The sequence below is a fragment of the Puma concolor genome, chromosome A2, assembly GCF_028749965.1.
Source record: "Puma concolor isolate L17-30 chromosome A2, mPumCon1.1.hap2, whole genome shotgun sequence".
Taxonomy (NCBI): domain Eukaryota; kingdom Metazoa; phylum Chordata; class Mammalia; order Carnivora; family Felidae; genus Puma; species Puma concolor.
The window spans coordinates 73,509,458-73,534,756 of record NC_141668.1 but is presented as its reverse complement, the minus strand read 5'-3'; the positions used below and the strand labels follow the sequence as shown (position 1 = coordinate 73,534,756).

At 36.5% G+C, this 25,299-nt stretch overlaps 1 protein-coding gene across 3 annotated transcripts in view; it reads left to right on the top strand.

The window, feature by feature from the left end:
- VPS50 (VPS50 subunit of EARP/GARPII complex) overlaps positions 1-23,481 on the top strand; it is a 133,062-nt gene extending 109,581 nt beyond the window's left edge. For all 3 annotated transcript variants that reach the window (XM_086696181.1, XM_025929639.2, XM_086696174.1), the window contains 7 exons: positions 3,921-4,001; positions 11,588-11,736; positions 12,747-12,843; positions 13,891-14,049; positions 17,490-17,611; positions 19,379-19,568; positions 22,761-23,481. In XM_086696181.1, the coding sequence (XP_086552307.1) occupies positions 3,921-4,001; positions 11,588-11,736; positions 12,747-12,843; positions 13,891-14,049; positions 17,490-17,611; positions 19,379-19,568; positions 22,761-22,880 (918 nt within the window). In that variant the 3' untranslated portion in view covers positions 22,881-23,481. The remainder of the gene's footprint in view (positions 1-3,920; positions 4,002-11,587; positions 11,737-12,746; positions 12,844-13,890; positions 14,050-17,489; positions 17,612-19,378; positions 19,569-22,760) is intronic.
- The last annotated feature ends 1,818 nt before the right edge of the window (positions 23,482-25,299 follow it).

Sequence of the window (25,299 nt, the reverse complement as noted above, 5' to 3'; positions counted from 1 at the left end):
TGGAATACCAGATGGAGACAAGAGAGAGAGAATGAGGTACAAAAAATATTTGAGGAAACTTTGACCAAAAATTTGCAGATACAAGTTACTAAATGAACAGCAAGCAGAATAAGAACAAAGGAACATACAGCAGGGTACCTCATGGTGAAGCAGTCTCTGAAAATGACAATAGACTTATTACATAAAGGGACCAATGATCTGAATCAGCTGACTTCTCATGAGAAATTGTGGAGGCTGTAGGAGAGAGTAATACATCTTTAAGGTACTGAAAGAGAGGAAAAGAATGTCCATTCAGAATTTTATATCTAGCAAAAACACCATATCAAGAATGAATGTGAAATTAAGTTGTTTTTAGATAAAAAGAAAAAAAAAACCTAAGAATTTGTCACCAACAGACATGTAATACTGAAATGCTGAATGAATTTTTTTCAGGCTAAAGGAAAATGATACCAGAAAACTTAGATCCTGAGGAAAGAATAAAGAGCATTGGTTATGGAAACTACTTGGGGAAATGCAAAAGATTATTTTTTTCTTTTTCCTTTTAATTTCTTTATAAACCATGTATCTGTTTAAAAGTGAAATCATAACATTATTTTCTAGAGTTCATAATATATGTAAATATATTACATGTAACAACTACCACAAGATACGTGGGGGGATATGGATCTATAAGATGGCAAGATTTCTGTATATTATGTTAAACAGTAAATGGATTGTGTAATATAAGAATGTATATTATAATTCACAGGACAATGAAAAATAATATTGCAGATTAACTCTTTACCAAAAGGAAAATTAAATTAGAATTCCTTTTTTTAAAAAACTGTTTTTTAATGTTTATTTATTTTTGAGAGAGAGAAACAGAGCACGAGTGGGGGAGTGGCAGAGAGAGAGGGAGACAGAGAATCTAAAGCAGGTTCCAGGCTCCGAAGTGTCAGCGCAGAGATCGATGTGGGGCTCGAACTCACAAACTGTGAGATCATGACCTGAGCCGAAGTTGGACGCTTAACTGACTGAGCCACCAGTCACCCCTTCTTTTTTCTTTTTTAAGTTTTTATTTATTTATTTTGAGAAAGAGAGAGCAAGCGCAGGGGAAGGGCAGAGAGAGAGAGAGAGAGAGAGAGAAAATCCCAAGGAGGCTCTGTACTTTTAGCTCAGAGTCTGCATGGGACTTGAACTCACAAACCGTGAGACTGTGACCTGAGCTGAAACCAAGAGTCGGACACTTAACCAACTAAGCCACCCAGGCACCCCTTAAACTAGAATTCTAAAATATAAAATTCATATAATCAGAAGAGACAGGAAAGGAGGAACCAAGGAACAAAAAAAGATATAACATATAATGAATGGTAGATTTAGATCCGATCAATAATCACGTTAAATGTTAATGGACTAAACACTCAAAAGGTAGAGATTGTCAGAATGGATTAAAACAAAACAAAAGAAACACTTTAAATGTAAAAAATACGCAAAGTGAGGATATATATATGCATGTGTGTGTGTATAATATGTGTGTGTGTGTGTGTGTGTGTGTGTATCTAGAGAGAGAGAGAGAGAGAGACCATTAAGTATATTCTAATCAAGTTAAAAGATTGAAATCATACAGAATATGTTCTCTGATGACAATGTAATTAAATTAGAAACCAATAACCATAAGATAACTGGGAAAAAAATCTAAGCATTTGGAGATTAACACACTTCTAAATAAAAGTTGGCTTAAAGAAAAAAAATCATGAGAAGTTAGAAAATACTTAAAAGTGAATAATAGTGAAAGCACAACATATCAAGCTGTGCAATACAGCTAAATCAGTACTTAAGGGAAGTGTCTAGTTTTAAATGCCTGTAATAGAGGGGCCCCTGGGTGGCGCAGTCGGTTAAGCGTCCGACTTCAGCCAGGTCACGGTCTCGCGGTCCGTGAGTTCGAGCCCCGCGTCGGGCTCTGGGCTGACGGCTCAGAGCCTGGAGCCTGTTTCTGATTCTGTGTGTCTCCCTCTCTCTCTGCCCCTCCCCCGTTCATGCTCTGTCTCTCTCTGTCCCAAAAATAAATAAATGTTGAAAAAAAAAAAATTAAATGCCTGTAATAGAAAAGAAGAAAGACTCAAGTAATGATAAGCTTCCACCTTAAGAAAGTAGAAAAAGAAGCATAAATTATGCACTGTGTCTTTTCTTACAAGGGCACCAAACCTCTCATGAGGGCCCCACTCTCATGACCTCATCTAACCCTAATTACCTCTCCCATCTCCAGATAGCATCTCATTAGAGGTTAGAGCTTTACCATATGAATTCTGAGGGGACAACAAACATTCAGACCATAAATGGAATAACTAGAATTTACATACATTGCTTGTAGAAATGAAGAATAATACAGCCACTAGAATACAGTATGGCAGTACCTTATAAAGCTAAAACTATGCTTATTATATGAATCAGAAATTCCACTGGTAGATATTTACCCAAAAGAATAGAAAATATATGTCTTCTCAAGGATATATATGTGAATGTTCATAGTGACATTATTCAAACTGAAACCCAAATGTACGTCACCTGGTGAATAAGTAAACACACTGTGATATATCCATATTTTGGAACACTATTAAGCAATAAAAGAGCATGAATTACTAATAGGCTTATAACATGGATGAATTTCAAAAGCATGCTAAAGACAAGAAAGTCAAACACAAAAGACTACACATGTATGATTCTATTTATACAAAATTTTTAAAAAGGCAAAACTGTAGTGATAGATCAGAGGGTAAGATTGGAGAGAGGAAATCAAGTGCAAAGGGCATAAGGGCATTTTTCAAGGTGAGGAAAATTCTATCTGTTGATTGTGGTATTAGTATAAGACTATACAACTACCAAAATTCATCAAACTATACTTGCGATGGCTGAATTTGACTATATAAAAATAATACTCTAGTGAAAAAAGAGGGAAAATGAAATAATAAAGTTTATAAAATGTAGTGAAAGTAAAATGTATTTTGAAATTACCACATAAAATGAGTTCATGTTTTCATGTTTTACTGTACCATGCCATCACACAACTATTTTAGCTTTAGGATTTCTGTCACATGTTGTGTAAGTAATTACTTGTTTTCATCCTATCTCAGATATGTAAGGATGAGGAACAATATGTTGTGTATGTGTATGTATGTGTGTGTATGTATACACAAACATATATATAAATGAATTAGTGAGATGATATATTTTATAGTTTACTATTAATACTTTAAAATTTTGGGCTCATACAGAACATTTTAACATCTTTCTAGAGGTCTATATATATCTATGATTACCTCTAAATTAAATTTATATTCATCAATTGAATCATCACCCAAGGACGCAACTACCTGGCTTTTCATGATTTAACAGTCAACTGTCTCTTCTCATTTATGTTCTTGGGGTATTTATATGTGCTTTGACTTTGATGTAGTAAAGCGAATTCTATACTGTGAAATGTTTACTGAGGCTAATAAAAAGTTTTCTTCATTTTTGAGGATTTGGGCTGTCTCTAATTTGTGTTAGAAAAATAAATTTAAAACAGTCTACATTATTATGCTTATACATAAGTATGATGCAGTACACTATCTTTAAGTATCAGAAATCATAAGTTTTATAACTAAAAATAATAACTTATGGGAAAAAGATACTGGTGAGCTCTCTCCTAATTAATTTATGAGATTGACAGATGCTAGTGTGACCTGTAAATGCAAATGTGTGAAATAGTTCTCTTGTTCCCTTAAGGGCTAAGGTTTGACTTGATGTTTTGAAATTTTTAAATGTAGTTTGGAGACCTTCCGAAGACTAAGTGTCTGAATGAAAACTCAATGGATACTTAACTTGAGTTAATATGAAGGTATAACATATGAAAGATTATCTCCGAAGTGATGGTAGCATATGCCTTTCTTTTTCTTTTTCAGCTGGAATCAACAGGACTAGGCCTTAGTAGTAGTAGACTAAGAACAACTCTTAACAGAATACAAGAAAGCCTTATCGATATGGTGAGTAATCATTTGGAATTAATTCTTTGGGGTTATATTAAATAAAAATTAACCATCCAATCAACTACATATAAATGTGTGTCTGTATATATATTGAGTGCCTGAGTCCTCAGTATTGCTCTACATGCTTGTAGGAAGTAAATAGAGGTTTCTTATAGTCTGATTGGAAAGAGAAAACTGATCCTCATGAAAGAGTATAATATTGGCTATATATCCAGTACAGGTCCAAAGGGAGGAAAGTTTTATGTGGAAACTTGATTTCAGAGAATGGCTAAAGGAAGAAGTGAGAGTTCTAGTCTTTGAAGAGCAGGCAAGGGGTTAGTGGGAAAAAAGAAAGAATGGCATTCCAAATAAGGTTCAGAAGCTGAGAACAGGCCTCGAGGTGGGAGCAAGCCTGGCCCAAAGTTTGGCCATCTTTGTGATTGGGATACTGATATATACTGAAGAGTTGTGTTGCAGGGAGTATTTAGAGCCACTTGAAATTCAAGGAAGAGGCTTGGGTGTAGTTGGCTATGCAGTATGGGGTCTGGATTCTTGACTGTTGGGTCACTTGATGTAATGTGTATCTTAAGAAAATAGATTAGGCAGCAATATAGGGCTGAGCATTTGTAGTGTTTAAAGTAACCTCGGCATTTAAAATAACAATTTTTTTTTCTTGTGATGGGTCACTGTAGCCAGAGATTTTTGTTGTTCGCCACATTTCTCTGCATCTACATTAATCTCAGGATCCTCTGATTTTTCTTTATTTCTTCACCTACCCAAACAAGCAGTCATTTTCCTCTTTTCTCATAAGCTCTGTGCTATGTACATACTTCTGCTATTGAAGTTTTTAGTAAAGCAATGTAATCATTCATTCTTTTAGGAAATACTCATTGTAATTATTATTTGTTGGGCATGGTTGTAGTGCTAGATATTCATCACTGCACAGTAGAGGTACTTCTGTCTGGGAACTTATGTTTTATTGAGGCAGACAGATAAACAAATATGTAATATAGTATCAGATACTGAGAAATGCTAAGAAGAAAATGAAGCACAGTGGTAAGAATGGTGATCTTTGAGCAGAGATGTGAATAAAACGAGAGAGGTATGTGCTCATATCTCAGATGAGCACTGTTTACACAGAGGAAATCACCTATATCCATCTCCCTTATAATTTGGAGATCTTCTTGCTCAGCACATATATATTTTCATAACACTTAGCTCTGCAAACTATACACTTTTTCAGTAAATGTTCATAGAATAAGTGAATAAACTCCAGTCCATGAGTTTCTTGTCTCCTGGCTTAATCTGGCTTTTGTTCTTGGCTTTGTTATCCATTTAATCCTGATCTTCATTTTCAGAGTCCAGGCTCCTTATTTGACCCAGCCATTTATTTATTTTTTTGTTTTGGTTTTACAAAATCCATTGGCTTCCAACCCCATTAGAAGGTATCTGTGTTTCAGTTTTGCTTCTCTTGGTTTGACACTTAGTACAACCTTGACCATCAATCAGATCTTGTTTTCCAGATCTTAGTCCACAGCTAAAGTTTTTCTTGTTTCTGGTTGAAAGCCTTGAAATTGATGAACTGAATAGTCATAACCAGAAAGTCCAGAGTGGGGTGCAGTTACCTCTAGAACTCATTGCTCTTAATCCAGTCTGGGCTTCATGACAGTTGTAGTGATGGATTCCTATTATTATTTTCCTAGTAAAATAATAATAATAATAATAATAATAATAATAATAATAATAATACAGTTTTTTGAAAAAAAGCTTGACAGGTCAAAATTTACCACTAGAGTCATTTGTTCTGACATCTCTGTCCTGTTAGTTACTAGTTTATGATTGTCAAACTGCAGTTCCAATTTTTAGTCTTAAAGAGTGGATTTGATGCTTCAGATTTTGCCTTATGGTGTGTAATGAAGTATTATCGAGTAAACAGTGGGACCGAACTAGCTATTCTTTGAGACAAGCTGCCACCCATCTATTGATAACAATGTATCTGTAGCATGTCTGACCAGTTCTGTGTTCATTGGATAAATTTTTTCCAGAACTGGTAGTCAACTTTAGAAATGTATTTTCAAAAACCACATGCCCCCTCCCTAGTAAATGGTTAGATAGATGTGCCTGCTTTTTTCTTTGGCACTTCATCTTTTAAAGATATCTTTTCTTTAAGTCCTTACCCTTGCCATCTCTTAAATCAGATAGCATCTTGGCTCAGAAGACCATGTGAGTAGTCATTGCTTCTTCAGTTTGTAAGTAGTGCTGACTGTTTTTTGACAGGGCCTCTCCAGGGTCCTTACTCCTCCTCCAGTAATACAGAAGTTTTTCCCGAATTTTCTGTTGGTTTCCAGTGTTTTACATGTTAAATTATTATTCATACTGATAAGAATTGGTTTATTATTTTAGAAAATATATTTGTCATTTTCTAGACCTTGATCTCAGGTTTTCATATGCTGGTATATTACTTTTTCTTCACTTCATTAATTTGCATCTACATTGGCAGAGAACATTAATTGGTTTCTTGCTATTCAATACATTCTTTGGCTATTAAAATAATTTATAGCCTAATCAATCTGGAACCACTAGATGGAAGTTGTATTTTTTTTCCTGTATTTCCCCTATGTGTTAGTTAAAATTTTAATGAGCACATTTCTGGTAATTTTTCCATTTTCTCCATATATATCTTCTAAGTTTTCCTTCTCTTTAAGCTGTAAAAGGCAACTTGGAATCATTATGGTCTTAAAAATGCCACCTTAAAGCATTTATTGTATAAATTCAATGTAAATATAAGACAACTTGACACATCAAATAGACTTTCAAGAAAAGGAGTCTACAAGGGGAAGACAAGAAAAGGAAGCTAGTATAGATCACACTGGTACCAGAACTGTGAATTTTTAGTTATCTGGTGATGTTAAATTGTTTGCTTTAAGATATTTGACTATCAAACCTTTGTGCTTTGATACCTGTGCTTTGATAATAAAAATGTATTTTAAATCGGTCCAGAAAATTCCATAAAAACGACTTCTCTTTGTAGTCGTAATTATTAGTGGCAGGAAAGGTTAAACATTGTGACTTTCACTGTGAAACTAAAGATTTTGATTAAGGCTTTATTCCTCAAAGTCTTCAAAGGGTTTTATATCTTTTCCGTATTGTAGTGGTGTAATCTGAAGCACTGATCCAGTTTTGGAGCTTTTCCATTGACAGTTGCAATAAGCACATACCATTTATTTATATCAACTTGACATTGTTGTTATTCTCTTGCTCTCTTCATGGGTGTTTTCCTGAATATAAACACAGAACATTAGCCTTTAAGCAGATAATTACCATAATTTTTATGCCTAAAATACCAGTGTTGACTAGGAACAAGGAATGGCATCCTAATGCAAACTCTTTGAAGTGGGGACAGCAATGCCAGTGATCTCTGCGGGAATGTTTTTGTGAAAGAGCTCTGTGAGTACAGAGGGAGTTCAACACATTTGAATTGGAGGTAGGTAAGGAGTAGGTCGAGGAGGTAGTAGGTGAGTGCTTGTGGCCTTTCCCATCATACCCAGAGATCAACTGCATTTCTCTCAGGCTACAGATATAACCTCTCTTTGCCTTCCAGCACCACCTCCCTTTTCTATCCTAAATTAACTAGTTAATATCTACATTCACAGAAACCTTTAGTTTTTAAATATATGTTATATATATGGTGATAACTTATCATAAAAGAATGAAATTCAGAAGTAACTCTGCTGTTACAAATGTGTGGTATTTATGGTTTTCCTGGAGCTCTTTTGAGTTTGAGATTTTACAATATTGGCAAAGTTCATGTCTGTTTTTGTCAGTTTATTGCAAAATATTTTGAAACAGGGTGTGTTTGATGCTTCGAATATACTTATGGAGTCTAATACTCCCAAGTTTCTACTCATATAAACATAGAAAGAAGCTTACCTGTGCTCATTCAGTCTTACAGCTTTTATACATTCCGAGTAACTGTCAGCTCCTGACTGAACCTCTTTCCATAGGGAACTCATCACCCTTCTTGCTGTAGACTTCTGCTTGATAGAAAGTGCTTTGTTGTGATGCAGCCATTTCTCCCTCTCTGGAACTATTCTGTTATCTATTTCTACCCCATTGGGGCCACTTCGGCTAGCTTAGTTAGCTATCTTGCCTAAGTGAGTGATCTCTTCGCCCAGTTTCTTTATTAGTTTTTCTTGTTTCAGTGTTTCAGTTCTCCTCACCATCTCTTGACTTGTTCTGAGATGGATATTCACAACTCTGACCTAAGAAGAAAATACAGAATATTATAGGAGGTATTGGAAGTATATGGAAGGCAAGGAGCTACGTGAGGACAGTGTAAGGCTCAAGGGATACATGATAGTTGGATAGGTATCTTTATTATTAAGTCAGTCAGCAAACAGGTGAGTGCTGGGATACTTTGTGGAAGACCAATGGATGGGCTTTCTGGTAGAAGAGGCACATAAGGAATAAATGAATATCCAGTTTAATGTCAGATTGTGTCAGGAATTACATAGAACTAGGAAAGGGTAGAAAGAGGAGAAAAAGGGTATTAGTTTGTTTAGGGGATCACACAAGGCCTTTCTGGGAAGGTAACATTGAAGTAGATCCCCGAAGGAAGAAATAGAGGAGTGAGCCACCTGAATGAGAATTCATTTATTTAAGAAACATTTATTTAGTGCCTGTTTATGGAACACTTTATATATGATGCCATATCCTGTCTGGGAATTGAGGATACAATTTTGGTGGGGAGACAGCAATCAGACAAAACTCCCTACTCATGTGCAACTTCTTTTCTAATAGAGAGGGAATATTTTGGGGAGAAGTGTTTCAGGTGGAGGGAACAAGGAATGCAAAGACCCTGAGGTTGGGACCATGCTTGGCCTATTCCAGGAACAGCACAGAGGTGAGTATAATTAGAATGAAGCATAGAAGAGGGTTGGTGATAGATAAAACCAAAGAGGTAGCCGGAGCCTAAATCTCATAAGGCTGATTTTACTCTGAGTAACACAGGAAGCTATTAAAGAGCTTTAAGCAGAAGAGCTGAAATTAGGTAAAAGAGAATTATTTTGGCTACTGAGAGAGATGAGGGGGCTTGTACCAAAGTGTTAGCGGAAGAAGTAGTGAAACAGGATCAGATGCTGGATCTGTTTTGAAGGTAGACCTGTCAGATCTGTTGATGGATTGGAAGTGGGATATGACTGTGAGAGGAGTCAATGATGACACCTAACTTCTGGAGAATGGAAGTGCCATTACTGTAGATAGATAAGACTTTTAGGAGGGACACATTTGAGTTCAGTTTTCAGGTATGTTAAATGCACTACAGGTAAGAGAGAGGTCAGGGCTAGCATGTACATTTTGAGCCCTTGGCATGTGGCTGATATTTAAACTGGGAGAGAAAATCCATCTAGGGAGTAGATTGTGAGTGGGAGAAGTCCAAGGACTGAACTCTAGGACACTCCACTGTTTAAAGATCTGGGGGAGGAGGACAAACTAGCAAAGGAATCTGAGAAGTGGCTGGTGCCTTAGGAGAAAAACTAGAAGGGTATGGTGCTCTGGAAACTAAGAAAGTTTTTCAAGATTAGCTATGTAGGATGCTACAGTAGGTTAACTAAAATGGATATTCAGAGTTGACTTTTGGACTTGGCCATGGGATGCCAGTGGGGACCTTGATAACAGTAAAGACTGTCTTGTCTCCATCAATTAAACTATTAGAGGGCCTGCTAATGCCAGGAAGCATACCAACGTCTTAAGATACAAAGGCGGTGAAATTGGTCCCAGCCCTCTAAGAACTCACAGTGAGGTGGAAGGGTCAGGAAACAATTGACTAAGTGTACTTTATGCCACATACAGACATTAAGTATACATGTAGATATGCTAACACAAGAAAGATACTAATTCTTCTTGGGAGATTGAGAAAGTTATAGAAAGGAGGTGAATATGACCTCGCACTTAAGAAATGAGGAGGAAAGAGCCAGGGAGACAAGAAGAGAGCAGGTAAGACAAGAGTGTCAGTAGGACAGGTGTAGCAAGTCCAGTGTGGCTAGACCTTAGAGTCATAGATTAGGTGGAAATGAGGCTGGCGAGATAGCTGGTATCACTGTAAAAAGTAGTATCATGGTAACAGTTTAGGCTTTTTTTTCTGTAAGGAGTGGATAGTCCATTGGGACTTTTAAACTGGGGAGTGGTGTGATCACGTCTCCCTTTTAGGAAGATCACTTGGGATTCTAAAAATATCAACCAGTGAACTGTGTGCAAAATGGAGTGGAAATAGGAAAAGCTAGAGGCAGAGGTCTGTATTTGGGGACTGTTAGTCCAGGCAAGAATGCTGTGGGGCCTAGGTCCTAATGAAGCAGGGCGAGAGGAAGAAACAGACATGAGAGGTGTGTGCTAAGGCATGATGGAGGGGAGGAAAGGGAGAGGCATGAATGATTCCAAGGTTTCTCACTTGGACAGTCTGGTAGATGGTGATTTAAATGACCACAGGCATTAAATTAAATAGCATAGGCAGCCAGTTGTAATTTTGTGTTTGTGTGTGTGTGTACGTGTGTGCGTGTACGTGCATGTGTGTGTACACGCACAAGCAGGAGGGTGTGATTATTTTCCTTTTTAGTAGGAAATAAATAATGGAGTGGTGACATTGATTAACTCGCATAGTTTCCTTATCCTGATTCCCCTTAGAGAAAGTGCAGTTGTTCCCAAAATAACTTTTAAATGCTAATTGAGTAATTAGAGATTGAAAAGAAACAATATCTTTAGTAGAAGATAAGATATAAAAAAGAACTAAAGAAGAATAAAACCATTTTTCTAACTTAAAAGGTTTTATAATGTTTTAGTTCCATTGGGCTAAATTTATAAGCCTGTTATGCTCCCACTGTGCATTTGATGTCTTTTTCATTCGTAAGGCAAGTGTTGGAGATTTGTGACTATGTAACTGATTTAAGAAGTAACCTAGATTTACATTTTGTACACTTTTAGATTTGTTTGTGTCCAAATTCTGTGCAATAATTGTCTTTGCGGATCTTTTAAAGCTCAATACACTCTGCTCTCCGGGCATCCCTTTCTTTTATTCCCATTAACCATCTATCTTCCTTCTCATCAGCAGTGTGACTGCAGACTTACACAATACAGTTAGTCCAGTTTCAGGTTGTAAGTGCATTCTAGTCCTGCCTTCTTGAGATTATACCAAAGTTAACCTTAATTAAAGTTCAGATGTGAAATGGTTAATTATATCATGATTTTGTAATGTTCCAGCGTGATGATCCTCAAGAGGCAATCTCTTTCCTTGTTTACAGGTTCTTGAAGGGCATCTTACTATTGTCTTTATGAAACATCTGCCAATTCATAAAGATTGCTTGTGTTGGCCAACTTTAGGTCATGCACAGATAATAATGGCACATAGAGTTGGGTCATATTCACTTAATACCAAAAGGAAATTTCCAGTAGTTAGAAAATATAAAGGAAGGAAAAGAAAGAACAGAGACTAAATGTAATTAATATGTATGCCTACGAGTATTTTAATTATAGGTCCAGTTTTGTAAAATCACATGGTTTATTGCTATTAGATTTGATTTCAGGCTGTGTTTGTACTTGTGTTATATTTTCAGGAAGTTTCAGCAGATCCTACTGGCACACTCACAGCAGCAGAAGAGAGAAAGGAGAAGGTACCAAGCCCACACCTTAGTCACCTAGTGGTTTTGACATCTGGGGATACATTATATGGGTTGGCAGAAAGAGTGGTCGCCACAGAATCCTTGTAAGTTGTTAAAAACAGTTGCTTTGCCATTAAGTACTTAAGAAAAGTTAAGAGTAAGCATTGTATAATTAGATTTCTAGCTGTATACATCTCCCTCTTCTGAATGTTACTTATATATTTCTGAGAAGTATATCCTAAAATAGATTATCAATTGATTTTTAAAACTGCATGGTTGTTTTTCAGTTCTATAAATGAAAGAAGGGAAATCTTTTAGGTTTCAGTCTTTAGCAAGGTGACCCTTGCTTTAAAGTAAAACTTTAAAAAAAAAAGTTGTAGTATACTTTATATTTTCCTATTGAATTGTGGTTCTAGAGAAACTGTAGTTACATTGTTAGTTTAGTGGTAGATATAGTCAGCCCTTGACACCAGTGAGAATATTTCTTGACCTTTAAAAATCCCCCGATTTTTAATACACTTAACGCATATGACTTCTTCCATAAAATGTAGTCCAATATAACTTGAGTTTTTGTGTACATAACAAAATGTAGAGAAAAATGGGATAGCTGCTGGCAGTTCTCCAGGCAAATGACTCCCACTCCTGCACACAGCTTCCTGACCTGAAGTTCACGTGTATGTCTCAGCCAAGTGTCACATGAGGTTACTTCTGAGAAGTGCCAGATGTTAAATCTGTGAATTTAGAGATCTGTTCTGTATAATTAAATAGGATCTTCATAAGAAATCCTTTCAAAAAATACTGTTGTATTTTTTCTTCAGTTTTTTTTCTGTGATCTTTGCTCCTGTCTCACATGCAAAGCAGCATAGCTCTTCACCTTGTAGTTTCCAGAGTAGTTTTTTGAAGTCCCTCTTTTTGCACCTCTGCTCACATTCAGCGATAAACTCAGCATTAAGTTTTGGGTAGGTTGTAAATGAGCTAATACAAGGCAGTTCACTAAAGTGGGAAAGAATTTTAATGGTTAAACTTTGGCTTAGAGATCTTAAAGATTACAAAAGTAGTGACAGGCTCTAGATCCTGCACTCTGCTTACACGGTGGGTTATTTGTTCTCTTTAGGGTATTTTTGGCTGAACAGTTTGAGTTCCTTCAACCCCATCTGGATGCTGTGATGCCTGCAGTCAAAAAGCCCTTTCTTCAGCAGTTTTATTCACAGGTCAGAGATGGTCTCGGAAATCATTTCAACTGTGAGCAAGATAAGATTGTCACACATTATTTCAGGTGTTTTAGCTATTGGCCAGTCTCAGTATTCCACGAGAGCGATTAGAATATGTTTATTCACTCATGAATTCCTGTGTTAAATACTTACTGAGCACCTCATATAACTTTTAGTCTAATGAGAGAAAGAGAGAGAGAGAGCCCATCAAAACTGCATTTACATTAAATTACGATAATGGGAAGGAAATAGCAGCAGGCTGTTTAAACTTTGGCTGGGGGCGGGGGGGGGGGGGGGGGGGGCGGGGGGGAGGAAAGGAGGTGTGGTGGGAGAAGGTTGTCTGGAAAGGCTGTCTGGAGGAAGTGATGTTTAAACCAGACCAGCTGGGTATATCAGTATTTTCCAAACCAAGGGAATGGCTTACATGAATATCAGCCAGTGAGAGCATGGTGGATGTAAGCAGCTGAAGAAAACTCAAATTGTCAGAGCAGGGAAGAGGGCTAGCGATGAGAAAGATGGCTAGGTGATAAGCAGGAGCCACATGGTGCGCAGTGTTCTCAGCCAAGAGGTGGGCTTTATTTCGAGGTACTGGGAAGGTCCCGGAGGATTTGAAACAGGTAAGCGGTGCAGTTGGTGTGTGTGTTAGAGTAGCTGGCGGCAGTAGATGGCAAGCCTGCAGGCAGGGAGACTGGCTTGCAGGCTCTTACAGATATACAGTTGAGAGGACAAAATCTTGAGGTTGGACATTTAGAGTAGAAATGGAGAGAAGTGTAAAAATTTGAGAAATCTTTGCTAGTCTCCATGAGTATCTCTGGTTCTTTAAAGTTGTAGTATCCGTGGCCTCAAACTGATTGTATGTCTCAAGATTATGTTTTGAGTAAGACCTCTACCTATGAACTAAAGTGTTTTCGTAATTGAAATCTTCAGATATGCAGTGTTTTATTTTTAGATGTGATTTATACTAGAAGTAGGCACAAAATATTTTTGGTAAATCTGAGGTTTTTAGAAAATATCTGTCATTTTTCATTTCTGTGAAATTTATTTCAGACAGTCTCAACTGCCAGTGAACTACGCAAGCCAATTTATTGGATTGTAGCTGGTAAAGCTATTGATTATGAACAGATGCTGCTCCTAATGGCTAATGTGAAGTGGGATGTGAAAGAAATTATGTCACAGCACAACATATATGTAGATGCCCTGCTGAAGGCAAGTACTCTGGGAACATCTTTGTCAAAGTGGAGTCTATCAGGAGAACTATTCCGCTCATTGCAGTTGCCCTGAGGTGGTGAGGTTATAGTTGTTATCACATTTCTAGCATCGTGATATTAAAGCCCCTGTACTGGAATAGACTTGCTTTTCGAATTTTGTGTTCTTTCAGACCCAAGAATACTATGCAGATTTTTTGGTTTTGCTCGCTAATTTCCCATCTTGAATGAGAGTTCAAGTTAATATTATGTAATCTCAGTAACCATGACTGTGGTGACAAGAAGATATTTCTATTTAATTAGAAGATATTTCTGTACTTGTGCAGATTTATCAGCAAGAGACCAGGCCCTTGATTACTCTATTTTGCTTTTTTTTTTTTTCCCTAAAAATCACATTACTTTTGCAGTGTGTCATGCAAACACCTTTGCATTCCAAACTTACATTTAAAATTTTTCTGGAAAGAATTGTTCATTTTTTGTCATTTATGCATCAAGAGATACTCGTAGATCACCTGACATCTGCCACACACTGATCTAGGTGCTGACAATATAGTTGGGGAATTAAGGAACTTACATGCCCTCAAGGAATTTACTACCCATATAGAGACAACAGTAAAGACATAAATGAAGATAACACATGTCAGATGATGAATAGTCCAGTGAAAAAGTAAATAAGCAGCAGAAGTGATATAGAGAGTGGCAGGGTGGGGTTGGGGGCAGGGTGGTAATACTGTTAATTTACTTGTGGTCAGAGGAGGATCCTGATAAAGGGAGGGTTGTGGAGAGGCCCAAAGGAAGCGAGGAGATGAGCCATGCAGGTGTCTGAGGTGAGGAAAGGGCATCTAAGGAAAACCACTTTCAGAAAAGTTTTGTTTTTCATATTTGTCAGTGAAAAGAAAATGGGCCTTCTTAAGCTCCTGACTTTTATCTCATTTACATAAACATTCTTACCTGCTTAGTCCTGGGCAACACATGGTAGCCAGGGACACTTGTGAACCAATAAGCAAAGCCAGAGATCAAAACAGAGATAGCAGCGGAATTCATCATCTAGTGTGCCAACTCCCAGCAATGCCTGGTGCCCTTCTAGAGTTCTGTGATGAAAACTCCCACTTAGGAACTAAGGGTGGGACATCAGTTAGCAATGTCTAGGGGATAGTGTCAAGTCTGAAGGGTGAGTGACAACAAGGGTGCTCTCTAATTGCCACTCTGGGAGAACTTTGCTTTCTAGGGCACCCAGGAGGTCTCAATTGGGAATTTTAATTTGGAATGTGATAGACAAATGTAATTTATAAATAATCACACACACCATTTTTTTTAAACAATTTTGCTTTTGAAAGATTGATTTTATTTTTTTATGGCATGCTGACCATGGTACTCATAGATGGGTGTAAGAAGAATGAGACTTCTACACTCAGTGAATATATATACTAGATGGAACCTACTTGTCTAGTTATTCTTGATTATAAGAAACATTAATATTATGAGAAGGAACCAATGTATTCCGATTATCAACCTGAACCCAGTTTTGAGCAACTTAAATCCACCTTCTCTAAAGAAACTTTTATATAACTTTTATTCTTTCTATTACTTTTCCAAGTCCAAACCTTTAGGTAAAAAGCAATTTGCATTTGTTGCCCCCGCCAGAATCATAAGTTAAATGAAATGCTTTTATTATTCATTTAATAAGAAGCATTCTTGAACATTGAATTTAACAATGAGTAGAGTGACATTTCATACAGTTAGCATATAACCTTATCTTTAAAATATTAGTGGCGCGCCTGGGTGGCTCCGTCGGTTAAGTGTCCGACTTCAGCTCAGGTCATGTTCTCACAGTTTGTGAGTTCGAAGCCCCGTATTGGGCTCTGTGCTGACAGCTCAGAGCCTGGGGCCTACTTTGGATTCTGTGTCTCCCTCTGTCTCTGGCCCTCCCCTGCTCATACTCTGTCTCTCTCCCTCTCAAAAATAAATAAACATTAAAAAAATTACATTAAAAATTTTTTAAATATATATTAGTGAAAAAGTACTGAATCAAGACTCTGGAAAGCTAAAGCAGAGTTTAGTGAAGCATGAATGCAGTAGCAAATGGTAGTGTCTGCTAGACTCATAAAACAAAAAGGATGAAGAGCAATTGTTTATTTAACTTTGATTCTCAAAAGTAAGCTTAGTGGATTGAAAGTTTACTTTTTCATAAATAATTAAAAGCAATTAACTGTCAAAAATAAGTCATCAAAAAAATTGTGATTAGCAAAAGAATAACAAGTAATCGTATAGTAGCTTGACTGGTGACGATTAGATTCTTTTTCCTCCTGTGTGTTATTAGAAAATTTGAACACATGTCAGTCTTGACTTATTAAGCATTGTGTGGCACCTGTTTTGAGGAAACTAAAGGAGAAATGTCATTTTAAGCCTTGTTATATTTATTTGCAATATATTGTCAAGGAAGGATCTATAGCATTTACTTTTGTAAATGAACATATTTAGACGATAATAGTCCAGAGAAGCTAGAAATATATTTAATGAAGGGTAAACCATTTGCTTTCATGTAATTGTTAGAAATTGTCTAAATTAGTCACATGTATTTTTATTTTTAGTACACTGGTACCATAGAAGTTACTAATAAGTAATAAAAATATTCAGTTTTTCTGCAGGAAACCAGAATGGTTTTATTTTATTTTTTTCCTTTGTACTAAAAATTTGCAGCTATCACATGACTTTCAAATCATTCAGAATATAATTATTTACGTTTAAAAAATGTTTAGGAAAGAGAATACTTTATCTGATTGCTCTCTAAGGAGTATTGCCTCAAATTACAAATGGTTCACAGTTCACTCTGAGTTGAAAACTTTTAAGACAGTTTTTTAAACTGGGTTTCTGGGGCGCCTGGGTGGCTCATTTGGTTAAGCGTCCAGCATTGGCTCAGGTCATGATCTCACGGTTTGTGAGTTTGAGCCCCGCATTGGGCTCTGTGCTGACAGCTCAGAACCTGGAGCCTGCTTTGGTTTTTGTGTGTATCTCTCTGTCCTTCCCCCATTCACACACACTCTCTCTCTCAAAAATAAATGAATAAACATTAAAAAAAAAATTAAACTGAGTTTCTTGAAGATAACTTTAAAAACATTTTAGGTGATTAAACTCTTTTAGTCCATACCAACAGTCATAGAAGAATTTGAGATGAAGAAGCATTTGAACATTGGTTGCATTGTTTAATCTGTTGAGATGAAATGTAGTGTACTCTGTATCACAACATAGTTTATGCAGTTTGATATACTTTAAAAAACAAAACCCTTCATACTAAGTCCAAGTTATCTTTTGCATTCTTGCTTTTTGTTTTACTTAGTTTGACTCTGAGTCTTTCTAAACATTCTTCTTTGCCAGTAAGATGGGAAAACAATGTGGCATTATAATTATATTCATATATGGCCATGATTTTTGTCTTCTTAGGAATTTGAGCAGTTTAACAGGAGGTTAAACGAGGTTTCTAAGAGAGTTCGGATACCCCTACCTGTGTCTAATATACTTTGGGAACACTGTATACGGCTGGCTAATAGAACTATTGTGGAAGGGTAAGTTTTCATGAAAGCATTATCTGAGTCTTCAGTGATAAATCATAATGCAATAACATTGCATATTATCACCACTGGAGAGAATAGGTAGAGAATGTCATAAATAATAGTAAATATAATCCTATAATAATTCAGGTTTGACTATAGAACATAATTGAAGAAACTTTAAACCCCACTGTGGCTCTTCTGTCTGTGCTTTTTTTTCTCTGTGGTGACCTAGAACCAGCTAGTAGAGGAGCATGGAAAGTAGCGTCTAATGGTTATCAGAAAGTTAAACTCCTAATAGTCATTATTCCTTAATAATATAATTATGATGATGATGATTATAGATAACATTTATTGAGCACTGTGTGTCATTTATTAGATCAAGCACTTGACAGGATTATATCACCAAATCCTAACATAATCTCTTTGACAGAAGCATTTCTCTCTCTGTTTTATCAAGGAGAAAATCTACCTTCAGAAAATCGAGGCCTAGAGAGGTTAAATAACTTATCAAGGTTCACACAGTTTTCAAACACCAAGGTTTATGAACTACTGATTTTCTGATGACAAAATCAGTCCTCATAACCACTATATCTGTTAATGATATCATCATAACATTGTAAACTATATACATCTTTCATATGTTGAGTTTAAAGATCTTTCAGTACTAATTTTCCCACTCGCTCAAAGACCATGTTTGCATCTAGAACACAGACTCTCTCTGGAAAGCAATCTGGTATAGACCATTCATATGGTCTGGAGTTGCACATCAGGTAAATTTCCACATTATCATTTATCTGATTTCTTTTCAGTTCTTCTTTGTTATAAAGAACGTCTTAGAGAGTGGGAAGGTGACAGTGACAAGCTGACGTTTTGGCACTCTGTATTGAAAAATCAACAGTGCTGTATGTCACAGAATGGCCTTGTCAACAGTCATGACTGAAAAGTATTTTTAATAAATTTATTTAATAAAGTAGAAAAGTGAAGGTTTTATTTCTGTACGAAGCACTTTTTATTATTAAAAAAAAAAAAAAAAAAGCCTGGTCACTTCAAATAATATGCACTTTAGTTTCCTTGCAGATTTCCTTAGGGGAAGTACTGCGTTCCTAGGGTTGGAATATTATTGAAGGAATGAGACACTGACTTATGAGTAATAAAATGTTGTCCTCATAGGGTTAATACATTTATTCTTATTACTACTCCACCTTAGAACACAGTTTTTCAGTAGTGTCAGGTGTCAGAATAAGTCTGTAAAGTGTTTTATTATGAAAAGTATGTATATACCTTCTTTGCTCAGATGCTCACCCGTTTCTCTGGTTCGCTGACTGTTCATAGGGGAATTATTACATTTGTTTCCTTTGCACCCAGTAGTTACAATATTGAACAGTTTTATGAAACTAAGATTACTTTGGAGTATTCATAGCTTCGTTTTTTATAAATAATTCTTGGCAGTCAAATGTATTGGAATACCAATTTAACTTTCTTACAGATGATTATGTTAATTGACTGTGGGGAACTGTAGTCTGTAGAGCAGCAAAGAACTTTGTAAGTTATTTGATCTTTTTGGTTTGCAAATGAAGAAACTGAGGCCCCGTAGGTAAAATGACTGCTGAGTGACAGGGTCTGGACACAACCCAGTCCTTCTGACACAAGGCTCATGTGTTCTTTTTCTTATAACACTCTCATTCCTAGAGAATCTGTCCACATACAGGTTAAGAAAAGTTGAAATACCTACAGGTTTCTTTTTCCATCCTCTATTTTTTTTATTATTGTGTATCTTAGATATGCCAACGTCAAGAAGTGCAGTAATGAGGGTCGTGCCTTGATGCAATTGGATTTTCAACAGTTTTTAATGAAACTTGAAAAACTAACAGATATCAGACCCATTCCTGATAAAGAATTTGTGGAAACCTATATTAAAGCCTACTATCTAACCGAGAATGACATGGAACGCTGGATCAAAGAGCACAGGGTGAGAGCTGGAAAATAGTTAATTAAGTTTTTATTCCTTTTTCTTTGTGCTGTTCTTGTCTGGTATATTATATAATTCAAAGTCATGAGAGTGAAATATAAAGAAACAGCCAGTTCTTTGCCATATTCACACAGTATCTATGCAGTGCCCTTTGAGTAATCAAATCCTTTTGAGATCTTTCTGAACTGTAATAGTAATTATCTGGAAAGGTAGCCGGAGCCTGAACTTTAGCTATGTTTATCCTTCAACTGTGTTGTGGGAAAAGGCTGAAGTTGGTTAACATCAAGACAAATTGAAGACAGCAACATTGAAATGATTTACAAGCTAAAGTCTATTATATAACTTAAGCCTTCTAGCCCCCAACAATGAACTGGTATCATCCTGACCACACTGACATGTATTAGTGATGATTAATTTAAATATTTATGTTAATATTTAAAAGACTAAATTTAACTTCATCCTACATTAGACTTTACCTTGAGTATAGATGTGATCATTTTTCTTTTGTGTGGATATAGAGATAAGTAGAGAACAATATTATTTATTATGTGTTATATCGGATGCTGAATTTTGGGCACAGTTCAACTCACCCTGTATCACCAGAGCATACTCAATATGGGGAGCTTTTCTATGTGATTGTTCTGTCATTTGTCTAGGTAGACAGTATGTGAAGACAGATTTAATGAAAATATGGGAAGTATTAAAATTATCACCAAATTTTATTCCTTCAGTAACTCTGGTGCTCACATTTACTTATACTGTAACATCATGGGTAAAAGCTAAGTAAATTTTAACTTCATTTGACTGGGTAAGGAAATAAGGAATTATTTATATTTTATCAGCCTCATCCTGTCTGGTTTCAATACTCTAGAAAAACTAAATGAATATTAGCCTGAGTTTTGTGCAAATGTGCCCACTGTAGGTCAGTTTCAGGTCTGTAGGAGCAAAGTAGAAAATGTATATATTATTTTCAATGATTTTGACCAATACACCAGAATTGTGAAAAATGTCACCCCTTTTAGTCCCACTGACATCTGACATTTGAAAACCAGAATGCTAAAGCAGGTGCAGATGAAGTGCTGGATGTTATTAGAATTCATTTAGTAAAGTAAGCTACAAATACTTTGATGTTGCTACTGAGGAAGGCATTTAGGGAAAGAATACAAGTAACTGAGGAGAGAAAGCACAGCTCTTAGATATCCATTATTCGATGCAAGAATAATACCTTTCTGAACTGTAGTTTCCTCTTGTTTTTAGTTTTTTAGTTTCCTCTTTTAATATAGTGAGCCAAAATTTTTAGTCTAGTATTTTGTGAGAACTTTAACTGATATATGTAATTCACTGAAATTTTCTCAGGAGCTGACTGTCCTGCTTTCCAGGGAACTCCTCACAAGGTCTAGCCCAGTGCTGATGGCAGTGAATACTTGTTAAGTGTTAACTGACAGAATTTACCAGATGCTAACAACAGGTGCTCTCAGAGCAGATACACAAACTGAATAGTTTGCTGAATTTTTATTTTTTAAAATTAATTAATAGATTAAGTTTTAAAAATTTTGGTGGTAGTTTGTATTTTTTTGTGTTTATTTTTGAGAGAGAGCATAGGAGGGGCAGAGAGAGAAGAGGACAGAGGATCTGAAGGGGGCTCCATGCTGACAGTAGAGAGCTCGACGCAGGGCTCGAACTCACGAACCGTGAGATCATGACCTGAGCCGAAGTTGGACGCTTAACTGAGCCACCCGGGTGCCCCTGCTGAATTTTTAAATGAACTCTTTCTCATATTTTTAAATTATACTATCTTTAGTGGCTACCTCCAGTGAAGACAGATGACTTTTTTTTTTAAGTTTTTATTTTGAAGGAGAGGGAGAGCAGGGGAAGTGCAGAGAGAGAGAGAGAGAGAGAGAGAGAGAGAATCCCATAGGTTCTGTGCTATCAGCTTGGAGCCTGACACAGGGCTCAGTTGGACGCTTAACTAACTGAGCCACTCAGGCACCTCAGATAGATGACTTTTCTTTCATTTTCTTTTTTTTTTTAAATTTTTTTTTCAACGTTTATTTATTCTTGGGACAGAGAGAGACAGAGCATGAATGGGGGAGGGGCAGGGAGAGAGGGAGACACAGAATCGGAAACAGGCTCCAGGCTCCGAGCCATCAGCCCAGAGCCTGACGCGGGGCTCGAACTCACGGACCGCGAGATCGTGACCTGGCTGAAGTCGGATGCTCAACCGACTGCGCCACCCAGGCGCCCTCATTTTCTTTTAATATTTATTTCTTTGAGAGAGAAAGAGAGAGAGAGAGGAGAACTTGAACACAAGTGGGAGGGGCAGAGAGAGAGAGAGGGAGAGAGAGAATCTCAAGCAGGCTCCCTGCTGTCAGTGCAGAGCCCAACTTTGGGCTTGAGCTCATGAACTGTGAGATAATGACCTGAGATGAGATCAAGAATTGGACGCTTAACCCACTAAGCCACCCAGGCCATCCTGACAGATGACTTTTCTTATTAGATTTGGTGTAGAACTCTCTTTCCTTACCTGAACTCTTGCTATTGATCCTCTATAACCAGATCAATATGCAAACCTTTCTGATGAGTCCCTATTCATTCTCATCCTAGCAACTCATTATCTGAAATTCAGGAACCAAATAGATTTGTACAGCATAAAATACTTGTAGTCTTCATTTTACTTATTAGCTACAATGACAGTATGAAGGATTAAAATCTAGTACCTTCCTGATCCTTGTTACCTTACTTATTTATCGTATCTCAGAAAAGTTGTTCTGTGGTTAGAGATTTATTTCTTTCACCTAAAATGTTTGCAAAATGTGGATTCCAGAAAATACTTTACTTAGTAACATTTAAAAAATTTGGGAGGTCAGTGTATTTTAGTAACTTAATAAAGTATCACAGAAATAAGCATAAGGTGTGTAGTTTAAAAGTGGGCATATCAGATTACTTTGCCATAATTAAAAAGATTCCAGTGCTTTCTGTTTCAAATGGTTGCTACAGTATCCTTCTTGTTATTACAGCTCAGTAAACAATTTGTCTTCCATATCTTAAACTATAATTTTCACTGCTTTTCACGGATTTGTAGTGCTCAGTTACTATGCACTGAAAACTGAGTGTCTGTTCTTTCCTTGCGTTGATCAAACATGTCTTTCAGCGTACTAAATTTGGATTTTTTTTTTTTTTTTTTCCAAGCAGGAGTACTCAACGAAGCAGCTTACCAATCTGGTAAATGTTTGCCTGGGATCCCATATCAATAAGAAAGCAAGACAAAAACTTCTAGCTGCTATAGATGATATAGACAGACCCAAAAGATAATGAACGCATTTTTTTTCCTCAATGACATTGATCTTCTCTCAACATAGATGACATGAAAGCCAATTTTTCATGCACTCCTGACAATTGTCTGCTAAGAAATCTCTGTGCATGTTCCTTCCAGCTGGAAAGTGGAAAACACTGAAGCCTGTGTGGTATTCTCAAATGACTTTTATACGCTCTGGTCCTTCTCTTCAACTTTTAGTCTCATCTGTTGTATTCTTTTCCTGAAATGATATCATTGCCTCGTCATAAGTATTGTTATGTGACTGCAGTAACATATTTTACCGAAGAATGTACTGTAGATATGCAATTAGAAGGAACAGTGGCAGTACATCCACGGACACTTTTTGGAGAATGAATTTATGTTGGTATTTTTTTTGCCCTCTCTACTTGGTTCTTGAAAGCATAAATGAGAGGTTTTCTGTACAGTATCTCCTAATTATGAGCACTGCATGAGAATTGAAAAGTACATGTAAGCAAAATAGTTGAAAAATCAGTATGCTCTCTGTGTTTTTGAATGTCAGAGTTTATCTTGGGGTTAATTTGGTTAAAACAGTGATCATAAATGATGAAATTGAATAAATATTATACTCTAACACTATCAGCCTATGTGAGACTAAATTTTGATATTTTTCCATGGCAGGTATAGTTTAGGAAGCGATAATAAGGAATTTTTTAGTATGGTCTAATTGTAATGATCTTATATCCCGAAACCAATGGTGAAAAGTAACTTATTGGGTGTACCTATTCAGTGCCTGAGTAGCACACAGAATGGTGATTGTGGGATTTTTTTTAATGTGGGACATTTTCCACATAAGTGGCTCTCTTTGATTTCAACTTTTGTCTTAGGATGGCAAAACCTGGCTTAGCTGACTTAGGGAAAGGACTGTTAGTCAAGAATAAGTTTATGGTCATATGTTCATCTTTCTTAGATGTCTGCTTTGTATTACAGATGTAAAATAATGTGAGCTAGCTAGTGATAAACTTTGGAACTCAGTTAATAACTATGTACTTTGCTTTTGAAACCAGAGACCTTCTGTCAACATATATGACACGAAAATCAGTTTCCCATGCACTCCTTCCAACTGACTGATCAGGAGTTTTTTTCATGTTCTTTATGACTAGGGAGTAGAAGGCTCTTAGGTTTGTGTGGTGTTGGTCCAGGATTACTGGGCGTGACCTACAACATCAACAGCTCATAGAATCCTAAAGCATCATTTCATGAGAAATGGGCTTTGTGTCCTGTGAGCCTTCTGGGAACTGAGATGCTGAAATGGAGGGCAGAGGGTGGCATGTAGGGCAGGCATGGAGGTGAATAAGGAGGTGATAGCCACTCGGTGTCTGCCAGTCCCTGCAGATTTTCATAACCAGCACATTAGAATACAAAGTGCTTTGAGAATACATCTCTGGATGCTAGTATATGTGTCTGTATGATGAGGTTTTTGTTTTCAGCCTCTCCCTTTGCAGTTCATTTACTGTCAATATTGACAGTAAAACTTTCCTCTTGTAAAAAGGTATGAGCTTGGTGCTATTATGGTCTACTCGTGGCATTGGACTGTGTACTTGGAAGGCAGATTTTGCCAGGAGCCATTATCCATACAGAGCCGCTGGAAGAAAATGAATATGAAATAAGCTTGGTCCTTGTGTTTAAATGACATATTCAGTTGGGCACATAAAGAGCTAATCAATCTCATTTTCTCTGTTGATTGGGAGCCACTTATTTATTCTTTTTTACATGGGCTTTCTAGTTGGCTTTCTTTAATTTCTACTTTAGTTTGCCCTAGGTAGCATGAACAGCAGTTACCTACCTGTTAGAGTGTTTTCCAGGGTGATAGGAATTAATACAAAATAATTACTTGTTAGAGAATTAACCATGCAATTGGACAGATCTTTTAACTTACGTATACTGTGCTTTGATAAAAATTTTAAAAACTTTTGTGCATTTCAAGGTAGCTTAATGAGTGTTCATTAGCATCAAAACAGTAACCAGATACTTGAGCTGTGAAATTACCTAAAAACAAGAGAGTTAACCAGACATTTCTCAAATACATTATGCAGTGATAATGAGTTATAACCATGTAACATTTTGTGAAGCTAACATTAAGATAAATAGAATTGAAAAGCTTGAGAATATAAATGGAATTAATTGTGTTCCAAAAGTTTTACTGTAGCAAAAATTTTCTTTTTGTGTCTAAGTTTTCCTTAACCGTGGCATTTGGTATGAAAGTGTCTTATGAAATTCAAGATTTTAAGTTGATATGGGAGCAGGAGAAAATTGCATCCCCTGGGAAAGAATGATTATTTCTACAAATACATTGTCTTGCATTAAAAAATGCTAGAGAGATGCATAGCAATTCAAATGACTGAGTTTGATTCAGTTTGTAAAATCTACAGAGATCTTATAAGTTCACTTTGACTA